Source organism: Malania oleifera, chromosome 3, assembly GCF_029873635.1.
Source record: "Malania oleifera isolate guangnan ecotype guangnan chromosome 3, ASM2987363v1, whole genome shotgun sequence".
Classification (NCBI taxonomy): Eukaryota; Viridiplantae; Streptophyta; class Magnoliopsida; order Santalales; family Ximeniaceae; genus Malania; species Malania oleifera.
The window spans coordinates 29,567,859-29,590,493 of NC_080419.1; the positions used below are offsets into that span (position 1 = coordinate 29,567,859).

The 22,635-nt window shown below is 36.9% G+C and overlaps 2 protein-coding genes across 22 annotated transcripts in view; one reads left to right on the forward strand and one right to left on the reverse strand.

Annotated features, from left to right (window-relative positions):
• LOC131150724 (uncharacterized) overlaps positions 1–22,635 on the forward strand; it is a 72,357-nt gene that overhangs the window by 10,095 nt on the left and 39,627 nt on the right. For 14 of the 21 annotated variants that reach the window (XM_058101619.1, XM_058101625.1, XM_058101614.1 and 11 more), the window contains exon 2: positions 17,145–17,309. The exons of the other annotated variants lie outside the window; for them this stretch is intronic. In XM_058101619.1, coding sequence (XP_057957602.1) covers positions 17,145–17,309 — 165 coding nt within the window. The remainder of the gene's footprint in view (positions 1–17,144; positions 17,310–22,635) is intronic. 21 annotated transcript variants of the gene reach the window in all.
• On the reverse strand, positions 89–6,076 carry LOC131150723 (uncharacterized). Its single transcript, XM_058101613.1, has 5 exons — positions 2,677–6,076; positions 1,899–2,578; positions 1,660–1,796; positions 1,466–1,541; positions 89–1,347 (listed from the first exon to the last, which is right to left on the reverse strand). The coding sequence occupies exons 1-5, from the start codon at positions 3,690–3,692 to the stop codon at positions 245–247; spliced, it is 3,012 nt and encodes a 1,003-aa protein (XP_057957596.1). The 5' UTR covers positions 3,693–6,076; the 3' UTR covers positions 89–244.

Genomic DNA, 22,635 nt, shown 5'->3' on the forward strand with positions numbered 1-22,635 from the left:
AAAAAAATCATATTTTTTTATAGTTTACATTAGTTTAATGAGTAAAAAGATGTAGAAATGTAAGAATCAATTAATTAAAGTCATAAAGTTACTAAAAATGAATCAATACTCAATAGACTTAATACTCAATATACACATTACAGTGATTACATATACATGAATTTAAAAAGTGATTAATATCAAATATCAATAAATAGTTGAAAATACATGAATACAATATTACAAATTTATAACATAACTCATGTCACCACCAAAAAGAATGACGTGGAGGGTCTTCATAATTTGCATCTGTATCTTGAGATTGGGATGGGAAATTATCTCCCCATCCTTGTGGAAATACATAGTTAAATGAACCCAAGTTTGCGTCATTTTGTTGTTGCTCTTGAAAATGTACTGGTGATGAAAATTCTCCTGAATAATGTCTATAAGTTGGGGCAGGGGCTGGCTCTGGGTAGTGTGTAGAAGAAGACTCACTAGATCCTGAGATTCCTGATCCACTGGGATAAAAATGTGAGTCACGAGATGCATAATGTGGATATGCTGGATGAGATCCATATGATTGTGATGATGAACCATCTAAACCAAAGTCGCCAAAACTACGAACCACACCATATGAATCTTCAGTAGAATCGCTAGGGTCACCACGAGCACTCCTTCTCCTGGGTTGTGAAGATTGGTTCCCTGGAGGAATACCCAAGTCATAATTTTCAGGTATGTCATGTAGTCCATAAGGATCAGAAGGATATATATCCCTTCCAAATGATGTCCCTGTATCATATCCATAATTATATTCTACACCGCCGCCTCCACCACCACCACTGCCACCCCCCCCAACCCCAGCTCCAGCACCACTATTACCATCATCATCACTTGGTGGGCTCAAACCAAGATTGTCATCACTTTGTGTGCGTTCAGGACTTGAACTTGAATCATCATGCGCGTTTATTGGTGGTTGATCACCTCCTTCTGTAGTACCACCAACCTCTTCATTTAACCAATTTGAATTGTCCTGACCGTCGAGTAGTGGTGTCTCTCTCTCCTCTAACCATTGACTTAAAGGATCATCTTCTTCGAAAATGTAATCCAAATTGATAGGATTGAAACCCTCTTCAATTTCTCGTTGGCTTCTTCTCATTGTACGTCTTAACTTTAACCTCATGTTGTAATGTACGAAAACAAGTTTTTGTAGTCTCATGTACTTTAATCTATTTCTTGTTTTCGTATGGATGAGGCTAAAGGTGCTCCAATTACGCTCACAGTTCGAAGCTGATGTGGTCTGGCTAAGAACTCTAATTGCTATTCTTTGGAGCTCAGGAGCACACAAGCCATAATGAATCCACCATTCAGCTGCATGAATAATTAAAAAGAGTTTTATGTTAGTATAGCGTATTTCAAAAGTCAAATTTGAACACAAAGAGAGAAAATAGAGTAATTCTCTATTATTTAGCTATATAGCCATATTTACCAGGATTTGTTTGTTTTACTGCCCTTTGAGCCAACGGGGTTCCAAAAGTCTCTTGCCTATCTCGATATAGCAACAACTAAAAAAGGATGATTGTGAAATATAATTAATTAATTAGATATATTAATAATTATTCTTAAAAGTATTATTAAATACTAGAACAATTCATTATTCAATTTAATGGAACCAATACTTACTTGATTAATAGCCCGAATTTGAGTATCTATATCGGGTACCAACTTGGTTATCACTTTTTTAACTCCATCCATGACTTCTCTAGCAACTTCAGGAGAGGGTGGGGCACCATAAAGAAATTGTGGGTTCAAAAAATACCCTACAATTAAATTTAGAAACATATTAATCAATAGTTTTCTAATGCAACCATGCATAATTTAAAAGTTAAAATAATAAGAAATTGTATTTGATTTACACTTACCAGCAGCGTGCAAATCTTGGTGCAACTGAAAACTCCACCGGTTGTCAATAATTTTCCAATAGTCTTTGTAAAACCGGCAATCTTTTTGAATGGCCAACTTCGCCCTATCAATTGCCTCGTATATGAAGCCCATGGTTGGTTTTTCATCACCATCAACCAATTTAAGAACTTTCACCAAGGGTTCTTGCACTTTAATTATATCAGAGGCCTTTTGCCAAAACTCTTTGCCTAAGATAATTTTCTTCGAATCATATGCTGGGCCTGATTTTGCCATTCCAAACCTTGAGTTTTTCCAAGCATCAGATGTAAACATTTCCCTTAGTGCTTGTTTATGCCTGACAATAGTCTCCAAAGCAATGAAATTTGTGGCAAATCGAGTGATGGCAGGGCGAAGTAACTCTCTATTATTTGTGAATTTCTTCATGAAATTCACTGTCCATGTGTGGTTGTAAATAAATGAGGTTATTGTTCTTGCATCTTCTAAGACCTTCTTCACGTTACTTTTCTTACCAATATCTTCAAGAATAAGGTCTATGCAATGAGCTGCACATGCTGTCCAATAGAGATTGGGCCTCTTCTGCATTAATAATTTTCCTCCTGCCTTCATTGCAGCTTCATTATCAGTCACTACTTGGACAACATTCTCCTCTCCAATTTCTTCAACCACCTCATCCATTAATCTGAAATGAAATTATAAATTCAATAATTACTACTATTTAATTAAAAACATGCAAGTCCATAATACTATTTGCATATACAATTAAAATTAGAAAATTACCTGAAATAATATTCAGCTGTTCTGCTTGGCACATCAGAGGCATCAACTGATTTATGAAACACGGTGCCTCTATCGCAATAAACTAAAAAGTTTATAATGTGTTTTCTAGTTGGTCCTGACCAACCATCACACATAAGTGTTACACCTCTTTCCTTCCAAATTCCAGCAAAAGAAGCTATATAATTTTTCATTTCTTGATACTCTTGCTCCAAATAAATTTCAGATATCTCATAGGGTGATGGACCCTTCACCCCCTTTCCAACCTCTGCAGCAATATCAAGCATAGGCTGCATAAATGGAGAGTCAGCTACATTCGCTGGAATCCGATTATAAATTAGGAATTTTCCAACCGCTTTTCCTAATTTACTTCTTAAACCTTTCAGTAACTTTGTGTTGAGTTTTGGTTGTTTCGCACTCTTGCTTCTTTCTAAAATAGGATCCATTGCCTTTAGTCTAGCTTCAGGGGCATCAGGATTGATCCATTGTCGTCCACTACCTCCAGCTTCTCGACCACTATAAGATCGAGCTCCTGCTCTATTGAAACCACTGGTAGCACCACTGCCAGAGCCACCTCCCTCTTCATAAATATTACCCCTTCCAGTTGTTCTTGCTCGAAATCTTTGTCTCTCTTCCCATTGTTGTTGTGATCGCATGCTTTCTTGTCGAGCGAATCTCATACTTTCTTCTTCCAAGTCTTCTTCATCGCTGAAATTCTCAAAATCTCCTCTAATTTGGGCTTCTGCTTCTTCTTGCCTTTTTTGTTTATCTCTTTTCTTCTCAGCATACTGTTGTAGATGTTTCATCATTTGTTCTCTTACTTGTGTGGTCACATTTGAGCATCCAGCTACTTGACCCTTTTTATGTGCCAAGTGTTGTTTCAAGCGTGTAATGCCCCCTTTGATTATCTTCCCACATAACTTACACATAATAACATGTCTATTACCGTCTACCGCAGTACCAAAATGCCATCCAATATCTTCACTAGGTAAGTTTTCATTTCCTCTATCACGTGACATATTGATAGACTTAATTTGATGATCTCTACACAAAATATAAAGAAAATACAAAGTTACAACCTTCCTACAATGACAGGAATAATATAATTAGTAATTTAGTAAATATTAAATAATAAGTACTAAATAGTCCTAATTTTAAATACTTATTACGTAAAAATAAGTATAATATTTGATTAAAAATAATAAGTAATGTTTATTATTTTTATATATAAATAAACAAAATTATAAAATATTAGATATTTTATTACAAAAAAAATATATTCCTTTATCTTTAAAAAGATATTTTCATTATTTTTTATAGCTTGATTTTATTTTCATTTATAACTATAAGAAATTAACAGGTGAAAAAGATTTTTGCTCTACTTTCATATACATCATAGCATCACAAATAGAGATCCATACATTACAAATTGACTATTTAATTTTTTAAACATTTTCTCAGTATATGGATTAAAATATTAGATATTTTATTACAAAAAAATATATTCCTTTATCTTTAAAAAGGTATTTTCATTATTTTTTTAACTTGATTTTATTTTTATTTATAACTATAAGAAATTAACATTGTAATTTTAAAGGTGGAAAAACTTGCTCTACTTTTATATACATCACAGCATCACTAATAGAGATCCATACAGTATAAATTTTCTATTTAATTTTTTAAGCATTTTCTCAATTTATGGATTCAAATAAAATTTTTCTACAAATTCCAGTAGTAAACTAGTAATTAGCAAAAATCTGAATTATTAATATATTAACTATTAGGTTAAAATGTTTTTTATTAAGTTATCAATTTTTACTTTATTTGATAACTGAAAAACAAAAAATAGATCATGTAACGATTTATTTTACCTAATTTTAAATTTAACGTCAAAATGATATTTTAAAACTTAAAAAATATTTATAAATAGGAAATATGTGATAAAACTAAATTTTCCTAATTACCTTTCAAAAAATATAAGACAATTAAAATATTTATAAATTAAGAAAATTTTATTTTACATAATTATTACTATTTTTTGATTTTTTACTCTATTAAATTACTCTTTTTTTAATTCAATTTAACAAACATAATTTACAACAAATTATAATTAAAAAAAAAACATAATAAAAAGTTTAAGATGTGGGAGATTTCTGATCTTTGAAAAGAAAAAAAAAACAAGAGCTGCATCTATAGGCAAGGCATAAGACTAGAAAAGAGTATTTTTTGTACTAATGTTGTATCTTGGAAGTCTGTAACCATAATACTATTAGTCTATTTCTAATGGTGTCAGCTTTCAAAAAATGTTAATGCGATACCATATAAATGAAATTGATATTGTATATGAATATAATAATTTACAACAAAAAAAATGCTGTTAGGGGAAATAATTATGCAAAATGTTGTTTTACTCACAAATATAAAATTGCATAGAAATAGAACATGAGAAATTGTCCACTCCATATTTTTGGAATGCCATGTCATAGTCATTTATTTTAAAATAATATATATTTTATATGCAATGAAACCAAAAGGAAAGAAAGAATACGTAAAGAATGAATAAAAGTATGTTAATCAAAACAGAATATGACATGCTTGCATATTAAATGAATCTGAAATTTTAAAGCTTTTTACTCTATTAAATTACTCTTTTTTTTTTAATTTAATTTAACAAACATTACTTACAATAAATTATAATTAAAAAAAAAACATAATAAAATATTTAAAATGTGGTTGTGGGTGTTGAGTGTTATTGAAATAAAGCTTATCTCATACGCGAGATGAGCAGAGGGCAGAGAGTCTGAGACTCTGAGTGAGACCGAGAGAGGGGAGGCGACTCGGAGGATGGAGGAGCCTCGAAGCCTCGAAGCTTCGTGCGACGACTGGCGGAGGGCTGGCTGGTGGCTGCGAGTGCGACGACGCCGACGACTGGTAGAGGGCTGGCTGGTGGCGGCGAGTGCGACGACTGGCGGTGGCGGATGAAGCTGCCTTCGTTCGGCCACTCTCAAGCTTCGAAGAACTTTGTTAGGTTCAGGATTCAGGAAACGAAGGCTGCGAAGATGAGTAACTCAGGCTTCAAAGGAGTGAAGGCGTGAAGCCATCTTATAGCTTCAGCGGCTCGGCCAACAAAACTGCAAGTAAGTATTTTTGTTTTTGAATGTTAGATTTAGGTAGATTGAATGGTAGATGGGTGCTTGGGACTCGGGAAAGGGGGAAAGGAACGCTGCGCAGCAGAAAGCAGATTCTGCAAGTTGTCGGTATGTAACGGTCCGTAACGGACTGTTACGGAGTGTAACGTAGGGGTAACGGCTGTTACGGACCGTTACGGAGCCGTAACGGCCGTTACGGCTGTGAATTTTTTCCGAACCGCATTATCGGCCCGGATCGGTTTCGGAGTCCTTGATTTACGTTACGTATCGGCCGTTACGTTACGTAACGGCCGTTATTTAAAACCATGCTCTCCACCCCCCGTTCGTCCGCCCCTCCACTCCCTATTCATGGGCACTCTTTTATCTTTCAAAGAACTATTTGTCTCCCTATCCCTTCCCCCATTTGTGGGCTTATAGACTTTGTTGGGACGGGAATCATTGTTGGCGGATGTAGGGAAGTTTCGCTTCTCAAAATTATCTGAAAAATCATCCAACCGTTCAGCAGCAGCGAGGACAGAAGAGAGATCACCAGCACCTTGCCGACGTATTTCATTTCTTGGCCATGTCTTCAAACCCCGAAGAAAATGAATCAGTTTATCCGATTCAGTCATGTCTACAATGTCCAACATCAAGGCTTGGTATTCCCTTACATAACTCCTTAATGAGCCCGTCTGTTGCAATTCCATTATTTTGCACTTTGCTATATACTCCACATTTTTTGGATAGAATTGGGCCTTCAACGCCTGTTTCAACCCCTCCCATGTGTTAATGACACGTCTGTTGTGCTGAATATCATTCCATTTAGTTCTCCACCACAATTTTGCATCCCCAACCAGGTATACCGTTGCCATATTGACCCGGTCCATTTCTAAATCCACTCGGGAGCACGTGAAGTAGTGTTCCATATCAAAGAAGAAATTGTCTAACTCCTTTGCATCTCGTGTACCCCCAAAACTTTTAGGTTCTGGTACCTTCCATCGAGAACTCTCATTTGGATGTGCAACTGGCCATCGGGCTAACTGTGCCACTGTATTCACTTTCGCAGTGATCTCTTGTAAATCCCTCTGGACTTGGACCACCGCACTTTGGACATTGCCCATCTCCTTCAAATCTTCCTTCAAAGCAGTAATGGACACTTTAACATCTTCTGTAAGAAAATCAAGATTATCCGTTAGCTCCCGTAAGGAGGCCTCAAGCTCTATTGGCTGACGAAAGAGATGGCAATATGCCCTCAATATGTTGTAGCCTGCTCTCAAAGGCTTCCAACTGCTCGATACTCTTCTGGAAGGCCTCAAGCTCTCTTGGCCGTTTCTCCAGGGATTTCACACTTGGAATGAATTTTTCAAGTTCCTCAAGTCTCTCTACGACTTTTGATACCCCATCGAGATTTTCTCTAGGGTTTTCTTCGGCGGCCTCAAGTTCTGTTGACACGCCTTTCTCTTTTATCAATGTTGCCACCAACCCTTGGAGGTCACCGCACGTTGTCTCCAGGGTTGCAAGTTTTGTCTCAAGCGCCTCAATGCGCTTCACTCTTCCTGACTTATTTCTCATAATCCCACGCAAGGTGCTCGCACACACTGTGCTCTGATACCAACTGTCATGGACCCCCAAAATGGGACTCAAGTAAGGGCCGTGTGGCACTCGTTGAGAGCTCTCCCTCAACAAGTCAGCCAACTCTCACACGTTCAAGCCTGTAAGCACGAGCACCAGGTGAGTCTCAATACTCAAGGAAAACAAGGAACAATAGGATTTCACATGAGCAATATATTCTTATACACCGAATAAGACTATAACAATCAGAGATATCATAATCCAAGGCAACTGAACACCACAATGAAAAGAACTACTTGTATTATTCATCTACAAGAGAATCACCATACAAGCGATAACACAGATATTCATATATTCATTCTAAATCCCTGAAGAATACAATTATAGCAGTATCTCACTCCCCCTTTTCCCCATTACATTGTCACACCCTAACACACAGCAGTATAGTAGAAACAGAGCATAACTGACTTCACACCTGTAAATCACCATGAAAACACACAGATTCCTACCAAGGATGCTGCACAGGCTAACCAAGAGGAAGGGTGTCCCTAAATGACTCTTAAATTACCTGGAAAATTAGATTTGAGAACTGATTTTGGGAAGATTGGAAAAAAAATTGAAAAATGGGGTATCAAATCAATTCATATAAATCAGATTTGGGGGAGATCAAAGTACCCTGCTGTACAGTTAGAGATGGAAGAAAGAATAAGAGGAAAAAAGAAGATGAATTCATTAGATTGGGAAGAATGTGCACAAAGGAGAGTAAGAAATCGTCCTAAACAAAAAAGAAAAAACAATAAGAAAAAGAAATAATAAGATAAAACAATAATTAAATTAACAAAGCTAGCCGATAAGAATCTTGCTCCTTTAAAGCAACCAGCAGCAGCACACCAATGCAAGGCTAAAAAATGGATCTTATTTCATACCAGAAAGAGAAATTAAAAAATTTCCTCATAAATATTCTTGCATTTTACTCCAGCTGCACCCCCCACAGGGCTGCAAAAATTGCACATCTCCATGACACATCTGCAACTCTGCTTCTACCAAAACCAGAAAATGAAATGACCAATAAATTCTCCACTTATCCTGAACAAATCCAATTCTCTCCTAATAGACCCAAAATCTTATTCCAATTCTTCCAAGCGAAGGCACCGTGCAAAAACATTAGAGCAGCTGTTTCTAAAATATCAAAACATAATTAACGCACATAAAAAGAAAGTGTCCATGAAGGTATCCTCCTCTGCAAGTTGGTGTTAACTCAATTAAAAACAAACAACCAGATAAAACCCTTGATATTTTAAGGAGCTTTGGCCTTCCAAATATTTTTATGGGGCGGAAAGGAGATATTAAGGCTAGTTGAAAGATCAAAGAAATATTTGCAATAATAAACCCCCGAAGATCTAAGAATATGCAAGAATAAACCCCTGAAGAATCTAAGAACATGCAAGAATAAACCCCCGAAGAATCCAAGGACCAAGAATGTGCCCTAAAGGAAGGACGACAATTTTCCAACAACAATAACAAAGAAGAAAACTCTTCCACCGTTCTATCATTTAGAGCTCTATGAAAGTGGAGATCCCAAGAAGACGTATAACCATTAGAAATAAAAAAAGAGGAAAAAACATCATTATGCCCTAAAATCAAGCAATTTCCATGAGGAAAGATGTGGAAAATGCATTATTACGTGTCCAGATATCTTGAAAATGAATTCAAAACCATTACCCAAGAACAAAATTTGCATGAGGAAAGAGGGATATGACATTGCTGCTATTGTCATTTAGCGTCAAGAACTTGCAAACTTCACTATTTGATAGAAATGCTTGTGTGGAGTGCAAGAAGAATAAAACTAGTTGCCTAAGGCCTCACGTAAAGAAAAGAGCAAAAAGAATCAAATTGAACTGGTTAGCTCATATGTATGAGTGGAAAGAATGAGCGGACAGTAGATCCATGAATTAATATCTCAGGTAGCTTCTGCCAATTCTCAAGTTGCCACTTCTTCAAAATCAAATTGTCTCTAAATTTGGTAAAAGGTTTGATGCCCTTGACTCCAAGATTTCCACTTTCTTGAATACTGTTTAATTTATCATGGAAACAAAAAGGGACTTGTGGACGCTGATGTTCCTTCTTGTAGCCAAACACAATTCATAGTAAAAATAATGTTCCTACTCCGGAGCAAGTTTCTGGCAAGTTGGATTATGGAGTCAAGGTCACTTTGTTCAAGTTCACAGGAGATCTTTCAACTAAATAAAAATATGTTTCCCTGTCAAAATGTAATGTAGGATGAAAAGGCTGGCATGGCTGTTATTTGTATCTAGGACTTCACATGCACTTGGTTGCATTGTCTAGTTCATCAACACTGGCTTTGGACGGAAGCTCTTGTTGGGAAAATGAATTTGAAAATAGGATTCGATAAATAAAATTGAGAAAACTTATCAGTTGAGGCGTGTGTAGCATTGTCTTTAGGGAAGATTTTGCCCTTCAAATAGGGTGTAGAAGGCTCATTGGTGTCTACCCTAGGATACAATGACCCTTCTGATTGGCGTGCACTCACCAATCGGGAGAAAGAAATAGCATGATTTGCTTATCCTATGTTGAAATGTGGAAAAGAAAACTGAATATTCCACTAACTTATGAAAAAGATTACATTCCCTTTAAATAGATGATAATTCTTATCTAATTACTAGGGATATTTACAGCCTACTGAAAATAGAATATCCTATTTAAAATGGAAAGCAATAAAATAGGGAAGACTATCCATAGAATCGGGTAACATGCTACCCAAATCCCCTAGGATTGTAGAACCAAAAATAGCTAACAAATTAGTTGATTTTTTAGCTGTAAATCTCTTAAAGATAAACCTCTAATAAAGGCTGACAAGATATCTAATAATTCTACACTCCCCCTGAAGTTGGACTGTAAATATTGATTAGGCCCAGTTTTGAACTCAGATCATCAAAATTCTTTCTTGGTAGAGCCATGGTAAGGATATCTGCTGTTTGGAGACATGTAGGCACATTTTGATTATTCCTTCCTCTATTTTTTCTTTTATGAAATGTCGATCAATCTCGACGTGTTTTGTTCTATCATGATGCACTAGGTTCTTTGCAATGCTGATGACTGACTGATTGTCACAGAACATCTTCATAGGTTCCTCACCTGAAATCTTTAATTCCTTTAGAAGCCTTCTTAGCCATATTCCTTCACAGATGCCGTGTGCCATTGCCCTGAATTCAGCTTCTGCACTGTTTCTTGACACAATTGATTGCTTCTTACTTCGCCATGTAACTAGGTTTCCCCACACATATGTGCAATAGTTAGAAGTTGACCTTCGATCATGTATTGATTCTGCCCAATCTGCATCACTGAATACTTCAATATCTCTTCTTTGATTCTTCTAAAAAAATAATCCTTTACCTGGTGTTAGCTTCAAATATCGTAGGATTCTATAAATTGCCTCTATATGTTCTTCATTGGGATTGTTCATGAATTGACTCACCACACTAACAGAAAAGCCAATATCAGGTTGGGTGTGAGACAAATGTATAAGTTTTCCAACTAGTCTTTGATATCTGCCTTTCTTCACTAGTGCACTGTCTTCCTTGGCTCCTAGTTTGGTTGTTGAATTCATAGGAGTATCTACTGGCTTGCATTCGAGCATCCCAGTCTCTTTCAAAAGATCTGGAACATATTTCCTTTGGGAGACAAAGAAACCCTTCCTTGACCGAGCCACTTCCACGCCTAGGAAGTATTTGAGATTCCTAAGGTCCTTGATTTTGAATTCTTTGTCTAGAATACTTTTGAGACTACTCATTTCCTCCTTATAATCTCCCGTTAGAATGATGTCGTCCACATATACAATGAGGATAGAAAATTTTCCTTCTGGAGAGTATTTAACAAATAGTGTATGATCTGATTGACATTGAGAATAGCCATACCTCCTGATTAACTTTGTGAATCTCTCGAACCAGGATCTTGGGGATTGCTTGAGCCCATGTAAAGATCTTCTGAGTTTGCAGACTTTGTTGTGTGTAGCTTGTGTCTTGAATCCAGGAAGAATTTCCATGTAGACTTCTTCAGCTAGGTCTCCATTGAGGAAGGCATTCTAGACATCTAGTTGGTGAAGGCCAGTCTAAATTTGCCGCCAAAGATAAGAGGTCCTGCATTGTATTTAACTTGGCTACAGGGGCAAATGTCTCTTCGTAGTCGATTCCATATGATTGAGTGAATCCCTTTGCTACCAACTGAGTTTTGAATCGGTTAACACTTCCATCTTCGTTGTATTTCACAGTGAATATTCGTTTTCCAGTTGGTAATTCTGTGATCTCCCATGTTCCATTCTTTTCTAGTGCACTGATTTCTTCCCAGACAACAGACTTCCATTCAGGTGTACCTAGAGCCTCTTGTATGTTATTAGGAACTTGGATTTTGTTGAGGTTGGCAACAAAAGATCTAAAATTTGATGACAACCCCTGATATGACACAAAAGTGTATATTGGGTGTTTTGTGCATGATCTCACACCTTTTCTCACAACAATAGGACAATCACTCTCATCATTAGTTAACTCATTATGGGAAGTCTCGGGATTAGAGTTACCTGGTGGATTTTCACTTGATCCAGGGCTCGGATCAGAATTTTGGATTTGCTCAAGGGATGCTTGTTGTTCACTCCATGGATGTCACCTTTTTTGAGCAACAACCATATCACCCCAAATCTGAAATTCGGGGGGAGATTACGCAGGAATTCCAGCTTTGGGATATTGAAGAGTTATGTCACCTTTTTTTTGATTATGGCCCTTCTCACCTATCACAAATTTCTGAATATATTTTAACTACCGACTCCATTTCTCCTTCACATCCCTTCTTAGAATCTTTGTGAAACATCAACATCTGGACACTATTCAACCAACAAAAAATGATGAGTTGATTACCTATTCACGGAGGAGAAGGAACCAAAAGGAGATAGAACAACAAGCATCCCTTGAGCAAATCCAAGAGTCTGATCCGAGCCCTAGATCAAGTGAAAATCCACCAGGTAACTCTAATCCTGAGACTTCCCATAGTGAGTTAACTAATAATGATAGTGATTGTCCTATTGCTGTGAGAAAAGGTGTGAGATCATGCAAAAAACACCCAATATACATTTTTGTGTCATATCAGGGGTTATCATCGAATTTTAGATCTTTTGTTGCCAACCTCGACAAAATCCAGGTTCCTAATAACATACAAGAGGCTCTAGGTACACCTGAATGGAAGTCTGCTGTCTGGGAAGAAATCAGTGCACTAGAAAAGAATGGAACATGGGAGATCACATAATTACCAACTGGAAAACATCCAGTAGGTTGCAAATGGATATTCATTGTGAAATACAATGAAGATGGAAGTGTTAACCGATTCAAAACTCAGCTGGTAGCAAAGGGATTCACTCAATAATATGGAATCGACTACGAAGAGACATTTGCCCCTGTAGCCAAGTTAAATACAGTGTATGTCCTCTTATCTTTGGCAGTGGATACTCCCATGGATTCAACAACCAAACTAGGAGCCAAGGAAGTCAGTGCACCCATGGATAAAGGCAGATATCAAAGACTAGTTGGAAAACTTATATATTTGTCTCACATCCGACTTGATATTGGCTTCTCTGCCAGTATGGTGAGTCAATTCATGAACAATCCCAATGAAGAACATATAAAATCCTATGATATTTGAAGCTAACACTGGGTGAAGGATTATTTTTTGAGAAGAATCAAACAAGAGATATTTAAGTATTCAGTGATGCAGATTGGGCAGGATCAATACATGATCGAAGGTCAACTTCTAAGTACTGTACATATGTGTGGGGAAACCTAGTTACATGGCGAAGTAAGAAGCAATCAGTTGTGTCAAGATGTAGTGTAGAAGCTGAATTCAGGGCAGTGGCACACGACATCTGTGAAGGAATATGGCTAAGAAGGCTTCTAAAGGAATTAAAGATTTTAGGTGAAGAACCCATGAAGATGTTCTGTGACAATCAGTCAGTTATTAGCATTGCAAAGAACCCAGTGCATCATGATAGAGCAAAACACGTGGAGATTGATCGACATTTCATACAAGAAAAAATAGAAGAAGGAATAATCAAGATGTTGTATGTGCCTACATGTCTCCAAACAGCTGATAGCCTTACCAAGGCTCTGCCAAGAAAGAATTTTGATGATTTGAGTTCCAAACTAGGCCTAATCAATATTTACAGCCCAACTTGAGGGGGAGTGTAGAATTATTAGATTTCTTGTCAGCCTTTATTAGAGGCTGATCTTTAGGAGATTCACAGGTAACAAATCAGTTGATTTGTTAGCTATTTTTGGTTCCCCGATCTTAGGGGACTTGGTTAGCATGTTACCCGATTCTGTAGATAATCTTTCCTATTTTACTGCTTTCCATTTTAAATAGGATATTCTATTTTCAGTAGGTTGTAAATATCCCTAGGAATTGAATGAGAATTATTATCTATTTAAAGGGAATGTAATCTTTTTTATAAGTTGCCGGGATATTCAGTTTTCTTTTCCACATTTCAACAGTTATCATAGTAACCTTTTGTGTGCTCAAATATGCATTGATCACCTACAATATTGCAATTACAAAAATGTACAACAGTCTCAAACGAATAATTATAATAATCTAAGAAAGTTATACACACCAAGCTTTCAAATCCCATGAATTTTTAAACCAAGAATTAATGCATATTGAATTGAAAACCCCATCAAAAAAAATTATTGACCTAACTGGCCCTAGTTCTCTTGCTCATATTTACCTTACTTTCTAGCTGTTAAGCAATTAAATAAATATTGACAATATTTTCCTCCCAATTTTTGTGTCTAAATTATCAATAAGTAGAAACTGGATCAACTAACATTAGGATCAAATGAAAATGATAACACCAGCTACGGTTTGTAAATCAAAATAACAACCACGTAGTCAACAAATTAAACTACTACAACTTGTAAATCAATTCAATCCCAAGTCACAACAAAACAAGATTGTTTTACTAGTGATGTTAAAAACAAATATTTTTTTCTAAAATTTAGTGGAAATGTGACAAATTGTACAATGTTATGCTATTTTAATGTTATACTCCAATTTGTCAAAAGAAAATATTCAAATATCTTCTGGTTTTTCCATATAGGGTAATGATGCAATTAAGGTATACAGATTTATGCTATTTTTATCTTATAAATGTTAAACTCAACATACACCCAATTCATTTAACACTACCAAATTCAATCATACACTAAATCCAAAAAAATAAAATAAAATTCATTAAATAATTTGCAAAAATGAATAAAAAATATATTAATATTCTTCCCTAAGATTGTTGGAAAAATGAATATGAAACTAGAATGCGATAAATAAAATTAAGAAAACTTATTGGTTTAGGTGTGTTTAGCACTGTCCTTGGGGAAGATTTGCCTCTCCAAGACAATGTAGAAGACTAGTTAGGATCTACCCCCAAGATACAACAGCCCTTCCGATTTGCATGCACTCACCAAACAGGAGACCAGAACAACATGGCTGTTAACCCAGATAGATATATTTCAATGACGACCACATGAAAGAGATCATGATCGAATCAACAATAAAAGAATTTTTTAGATAGAAGAATTTGGGTGTTGTGGAGTAAAACATTGATTTCTCAATAGGATAAATTCTTTTGATTGTATGATGGACGGGGTCTGCTGAATAACATTGATGCATGTGTAAACGAGGGGCTCTACCTAACTGAGCTATAGCCCTTGCACTTGTGATATGCATTTTATCAAGTAGATAATTTCTTGTCAAGATGACTGTTCCATGATCCAATATCATAGCTCTTTGATCTATTTGATTGGTATTGCTTATAAGTAATATTACATCTATAATCCATCCATGAGATGGATCCCATTTGTTTCTCTTTGTTTGTGATGATAATTGACCTACTCAGCAGATAGAGTATTGTTTTCATATGGCAGAAGTCATAGGTTCAAATCCAATAACACCCAAAAAACTATTAAAAAAACAGTTAACAGTCATAAAACGGTTAACAAAAATGGTCCCGAAAACATTTAATAACAAGAGTCTCAAAGCATTCACATAAATGGTAATGACTGTTTTTATAACTATTAAATAAAATTAAATAAATTATTTAAACAGCCGTTAGAGGAGAGAAGTAGTAACGAATTTTGAAATACTGTTTTTACAAAATACCAACTGCTCCAATATCTAATTGGGGTCTTATGAGGCATATGTTGGAACAAAAATTCATCTTGATCAATTATGAGAGAGTGATATGTGTATTCATTGCCTCAGCTCACTTGATATGTACATTGATATTCTTTTGATGAAGAGGAGCTTAGGTACATTGGGGGACTTCCTTATCGATTATGCGTTGCATTCAATCCTACAATTTTAACTCTGCGAATCAAGTACTAGGACAGTTGAGAAAAAGAACAAATATTTGATGAATAATTGTAAGAAAATAGTAATTCTACTTGAGCTTCCTCCTACTCTCACCAAATTGCTTGGTTCAAAGATGTTTGAGCACTTTCTGCTTGACTGTCATAATTGTGGACAACAAGAAAGACATTCTTATTGAATTTCTGTAATAAGACTTGTATTGGCATAGTGCAAATTGCTGGCTGTAAGGAGGACGAGCTTAAGACAGAAGAGAACTCAACTGATGATTAGATTGCGGTTTGTGATTGCACTTGAATATTCTGGGAATGAAGACAAAGAAGGTAATATTAGCTAGTGTGGTTGTTTCTTTAACTCGAGGTCAATTTTTTCCCCAACTAGGGGAGATTGACACAACACCATATGAGGAATAATTTTATTTTTTGTTTTATTATTTAGAATATTTTTGGGGATCATATCTTTAAGATTCTAGGATATTTTTGTTTAGTAAATTAATATTTAAATTGACTTAGGTTGCTAAAATTATTTTTGTTATTCCCAGGCAAGTAAGCCTATGGCCTTCCATACACTAGTTTTATTCAGAGTTGAAATATATAACTATTTTGTGTTGGGCACTGGTCCTGCATACTGGTATAAGAGCAGGCTCTGATTCTAATGACTGTTGGTGTTCTTTAATAAGGTTCTTTGAGCAGAAGCTGAAATCTTTTCAACCATGCTGTCCCACCAAGAAAAAGTGAAAAGGTGGGACAAAAAAGGAACTTGTGCAGCTCAAATCCCACAATCCCAAAGCAACCCCACATTGAAACCTCAACCCATATCACTGACATAAAGTCCAAGTTCTTCACAGTCCTCATGTTTGTCCCAGCTGTTCCTCCGAGTCTACATGCAGCAAATCAAAGCTCCATCATTTTCTTCAATGTTGACTAGCAATTGTCATCAATAACCTACTGGCTGCAACACTTCTTGTCTCTCTTGCTTTCTTTCTGCCTCTCCCTTTGCCTCCTCCATATCTTAAGCTCTTAACTAAATCATGTGAACCTTAATCAGCTAGGATGCAGCAAGGCTGCTGCCATTACAAAAATGGGCTTAAATATATGTCATGATGCCCAATACACTGCATTGCATCTGTCATTTGAAATCTAATCTAAGTAACAATGGATCTTTTTGAAAGATCGGAATCTTGTGCTGGAATTTTTGTGCTAATCTAAATGGGAAGAAAGGGCCTATAATAATGATGATATGATTCATATAGTTTGATTGTACTATGTTTTAGCTTTGGAGTGAGGATTTTTATTCTGTTTAGAAGTGCTTATTCTAATGTTTACCTAACATGCAAATCTTATATGCCAGCTATGGGAGCTAAAAATGATGCAATGTGGAATTATACAAGGTCCAAATGAGAGAAACTCTTCCTCTGGGGGTACAGGTGTTCCAACACCTGTACATGATCTGAATTTGCCTTATGAAGGGACTGAAGAATATGAAACTCCAACAGCAGATATGCTCTTTCCACCGGTAAGAGTTTTTTGACTCCCCCTTTATGTGGATTTGGGAGAGAGGTTGGGGGAAAAGCAAAAACTCTTTGTGCATATTTTGTTGCCCAGTCACCTTCATTGTACTGTTTATGAAAGTGTAATGATTATAATATGTTTATAAATAATTTGTAACTAAAAACGAAAAAAACAAAGGAATGAATTCATTTACATCAGCAGGCTTTGATTTTCATTTGGCATCTTTTAACGAATATATTGTTAAGGGCTGTATGGATGAGCAAACAGTCAATTTGATGTGTTGCAAAGTTTTCAAGGATCGCTGGTTTTGTGCTAAATTTGCGTCTAGTGAGTTGAAGTTCTTAATTATTATGGCCTTCTCCTAAACATGACTTAATCATTGACATTTGATGCTCTGTTCTTCTCTTTTGGCTGTTATAAGAACATTTAAACTCTTAGCAAAATGAGCACATGTGCAAAGACTCTCTCTCTAATAGAGAAACAGAAAGGGAAAGAGGGAGAGAGAATTTGAGTAGGAAATTGCATTTGTTATTAAGGACTGTGGAGGATGTATAGCTCATTAAAATGGTTAATGCATTTTATATAATGGAGGTGTTAAAAATAGTGAGGATATTTGGTGTTTGCTTGAAAACAAAAAGCTCCGAAAGTGTTTCATCAACCAAAACAGAAAATTGTAATAGGGCACTACTACAATAGGACAAAATAAGGTTTTAAAAAAGGAAGTAAAAAGTTGAGGAGAAAAGAGGATTTCACTGAATAGATTTGCCTTGACAGAGTCTTACTCTCGAGACAGGAGGAGTGTCACTAACATGAAATTGCAACAAGTTCTCCATTCAAAATGTGTTCATTCTTATCCTATTTTGGAATGACACATGATGAGATTATATGGAGTCGAGATTCGATTGCCACAGTGGATGTTGAAATATTATTTTTAAGGTTCACCAGTGGAATTGCCCACTAAGATTAAAATTTGCAACTGTTGGTCAAGGTGCGCCAAGCAATCTGCACACATGGCAGATGCTTGGGGTGTGGGTCAAGTCTGGGTCAAACTCTGGCAGTCACACCCTTGTACTATTTGAAGAGATTTAAGTAGCATTTCAGCTGTAGCTTTTGATGCAGTGGCAGGCACTTGATCATAGAAGCAGTTTTGGAGCCAATGTCATGGGTTTAATTTCATTGTGCTAGGGCTAAGGTGGAGGGGTTGTTGGCCTAGCTGTGGCCAACAATTTGTCTGCATGGCAGAGGCCTGGATTGTGGTGCTTGGGCTGCTGTGCACTATAAGGGATTTGAGTGTCACTCTCACTATTACTTTAGCTTTTGGTGGCTTGGTAAAACTTGTTGTCTTCATATTGACTATTGAGTGTGTGTCGGACAACCACACTATATGCCCCGGGCTGATGTGGATCACACAATAGGATTTTTTTGTTTACCATAGGTTTGACCTTAATATAAGATTTTGTTTGTTGGATTTTATTCTGTAATTTTTCAGTTTTTTAGGGATTCGATATTCTTTCCTAAATTGTTTTTGATAGAAAAAGAAAATTCATTGACGTATAGGAGAGAGAGTTACATGGAAAGGAGGATAAGAAATCCCTATAACACGGAAATAATACAAAGATAAGAAAAGAATCAAAAGAAACAGTTACATCAAATCTCCTTTCCAATCCCTTCAAAGATCCGATAACAACATTCCTTGAAAGAAACCCAAATAATGAGCCCTGAAAGTAACTATCCAAAGGAAAAGCACTTATTTTTTCCCCATTGAAGATCCTTGCATTCCTTTCAATCCATCATGTCCAAAAAATGCCAAAAACTGCACATCTCCATAAACCAATACATACGGAGAAAAGAAAAGCCCAAAGCTGCCTAGTCACCCTACAATGTAGAAACATATGATCGCTAGTCTTGCTGGCTTCCAAACAGATGACACAAATATTTGGAATTATGGCATTGTAGGTCTCCTCATTTGCAGCAAATCATTAGTTATGAATAAGAGTCCACATAAAAGCCCTGATCTTACAAGGAATCTTGGCCTTCTGAATAAAGTGGTTCAAGGGCAAAAAAGAAGGATTTGGCCATTTCAACAATTGGGCAAAAAATGATTTTGTGGAAAATGAACTAGAAGAATCCCCAATCCAAATAATCACCACTCATTCGAGGAACAAAAGAATCCAACATTTGCAGCAGCAACAAAGTCATATACTCGACCTCTTTCTCATTGAGATTTCTAAAGAATTCTTTCCTAATTTTGTTTACTTATTTAGTTTCTAGGAGAGACGCCTATATAAAGGCTCCGTTTTTGGCACAGCTTGCATAATTGAGAATTGAAAACCTGAATTGAGTTTTTACCTTTTGCCTTTAATTTTCTCTTATATCCTGTTTAATTCCTTAATTTCTCTCTCCCTCCCTCTCTCTCTCTTTTCCCTTTTGTTTTCCTGTTGTTTTCTCTTTTGCCAGTTGCTCCCACGTCAACTAGTATCAAAGACTAACTATGATTCACCATTTCTGCTTCATCTCTGTCATCCACACTAACCATTGAATGACCATCTTTCTACTATCTCACCAGCCACAACCCAAAATCCGATCATTCTAGTCACAGCTGCCGCAGCCCTAGCCTATTGTTTCATCACACTTGCAGACACCTATGCTACTCAAATCCTACCCTAAAACCATTTTCCTTGATCATCATCGCTAGATAGCCAATTGGTCCTTCATTGATTTCATACAAAAAAGGGAAGAAGAGGAAGTCATGCTGCAACTGAAGAGGAGTGGACGCTGCTGTACGTGGCTGAGAAAAAGAATGGTTAAGCAACCACTTCACCCAAATGTTTAAGTTGTTAGGTTATGTGCGAACAATATATATCAAACCTAAACAATCCCTTGCACATGTAGCCTGATTGCATATGGAAAGGTAAACAAACAATGAACAGCCCCCACCATGGGGAACAGCAAAATTTTTTCACGAACAAATGATAAATGCGGGCAACAAGAATAGAATTCTAGACCTCCTGGTAACATGGCTCTAATACCTTATACCATGTTGAGCAATTTACCAAAAAAATTAAACGGCTATGTTGTGGGTAAACAATGTACATCAAGCCTTAACAAGAAAAGAAAAATACATTGTTGCTGCTGCGAATTGCAGAGCAGAATAAGAACTAGAGGACATTACTTGCAGTGACTGAAAAACACAAGTAGCCAAAAACATATGTCAAAGCTGATTCTATTGTGTTTGAGAAAAACAGCCCTGGTGTATCTTCTTCATGCTTCTTGTATTGGGAGAAGAGCTACACAGATGTGTCACTGCTTCCCTTTTTTGCAATAAGAGATGATCATAGTCCTAGGTGTACATTTTCACCACAAGGATTCTTAGAGTGCTCTAATATCCATAAAACATACATGAATCTGCTACATTTATCTTTTAGTTACTAAAAGCTCCAACATCTTCAAAAAAAGAAAATCCTAGGTTTCAAAGATGTGCAAGGACAGGAGATTCACCATCCTCATTGAAATAAAATCCTTCAACAGCATGATTGAAGGGGAGTCCATCGATCTCCTTCGAATCACAGAGAATAATAAGGGTAGAAGAACCTCCATCTTTTCGGACAAGGGTGAAATAGAGTGGATCCCCTTGGCACTTGATGATTTCTAGGCTTGCTAGAGGGAGAAGAGTCCTCAACCCTCGTGGAGGAATTGCGTTAGATCAAAGGAAAAATCCCTCCTTATTGAGTAGCTCGAGAACATGATCGACAAGTTTCTTGCCCTAACTGAGAAGAATGTTGGTGGTTGGTGAATTGTTGCCTCCTTGAAGGCTTTGATTTGAAAGATTGGAGTAAAATCTCTGGAGCCATCTCCATGTTAGGTAGCAGAATCTCTTTGCCCCGCCTTTTGCTCTAGGCCTTTAGTTGAACTTCCTCGTCCTCCCCTCCCTCATCTAGTACCTCCAAAGGCCTCTTCTCATGCCTGTCCTCATTGCGGCGGTTATTTGAACATCGCAATCTTGAAGTTGCAGCCATTGGAGTCAGCGAGTATAGGCACATGCTCCAATACGAGTGTGATTCATCATATTTCATTTTTTGAACCTCTCGGGCCTCTTCCTCCTCGACCCAAGCAGTTCACTAATATAAGTGATATCAGTATCTTCTTGCGATAGGCCCTCTTAGCCCCAATTCTCTCCTCTTTTGAGCTTCCTTCTAGCTGGGCCTCCCCTCCTCAGCCTCCTCCCAAGCTTTTTTTCCCCCCTCTTCTTGCATTGAACCAACCAAAGGTGCGGCCTCTCCATTTCACTTTGGCCCTTCTCCTCCTTAGCAAGTCTATTCCTTGTTTGTGCCTATTGCACTAGCAGAAATCACCCTAGGGGGAAGGCCTCTAAGCCTGGGACTCCCCCGGTTGGCAATCATCGTAGTTGAGGAAGCAGTTACCTTGCTTGCGAAAAACTATCTTCCACCTCTCCTTGAATGATCTTATTAAAATAGACTTTGGCGGACCTAGCTTCAATCTCCAGGTCTCCGATTGAGTTCTTTGCAAAATGCATTTGGTGAGTAAGGCAGTTGGTATTTCTTCTAAAGGATTCAAAGATAGAGATTTGTGTTTCTGCAAGGACATTGAATAAAGAAAAGAAAAGAAAAGAGGATGGTAAAACCCATGAGAAAAAGCAACAAGGCAGCATCCATAAGAAGGGCATAGGTAGGGACCTGAAGAGGCTAAAATCTTATGTGAAGTATGACAAAGAGGAACGAGTTTCAGATATGGGAGTTGCTAGTAGCAGTGGGTCTGTCACTGACTTATGTCGAGGCAAAAGGTCTCTTGGAAATTGGAATGTGAGGGGATTAAATTACAAAACTAAAGGAGCAGTTATAAAGTCGTTTCTTAATGATTAGAGAGGGACATTATTTGTTTGCAGGAAACCAAGATTGAATCTCTGAACAACTGGTTGGTGAATAGTTTATAGGGTTTAAAAAGCTATAGATGGATTGCATTAAAAGCCACTAGTTCAGCTGGAAGGGTTCTCATCATGTGTAATGGCTTGGCTGTGGAATTTTTAAACCATTCCATCAATACTTTCTCAGTGTCTGCCTTTTCAAGACTTTGGATGACAATTTTTCTTGGATTTTCATTGGGGTCTATGGTCCTTGTGAAGGTCCTTCAAGGCATCTTTTCTGGAATGAGCTTGTGGATATTAGAGAAATATGGGAGGCCCTTTGGGTTATTGAGGGAGATTTAAATTTGGTTTGTATTGCGAAAGGAGCGGGAGATCCTATGACTCTTCCAACATACGGGAGTTTCAAGGCTTCATAAATGATTTTGCTCTCATTGATCTTACCCCCATT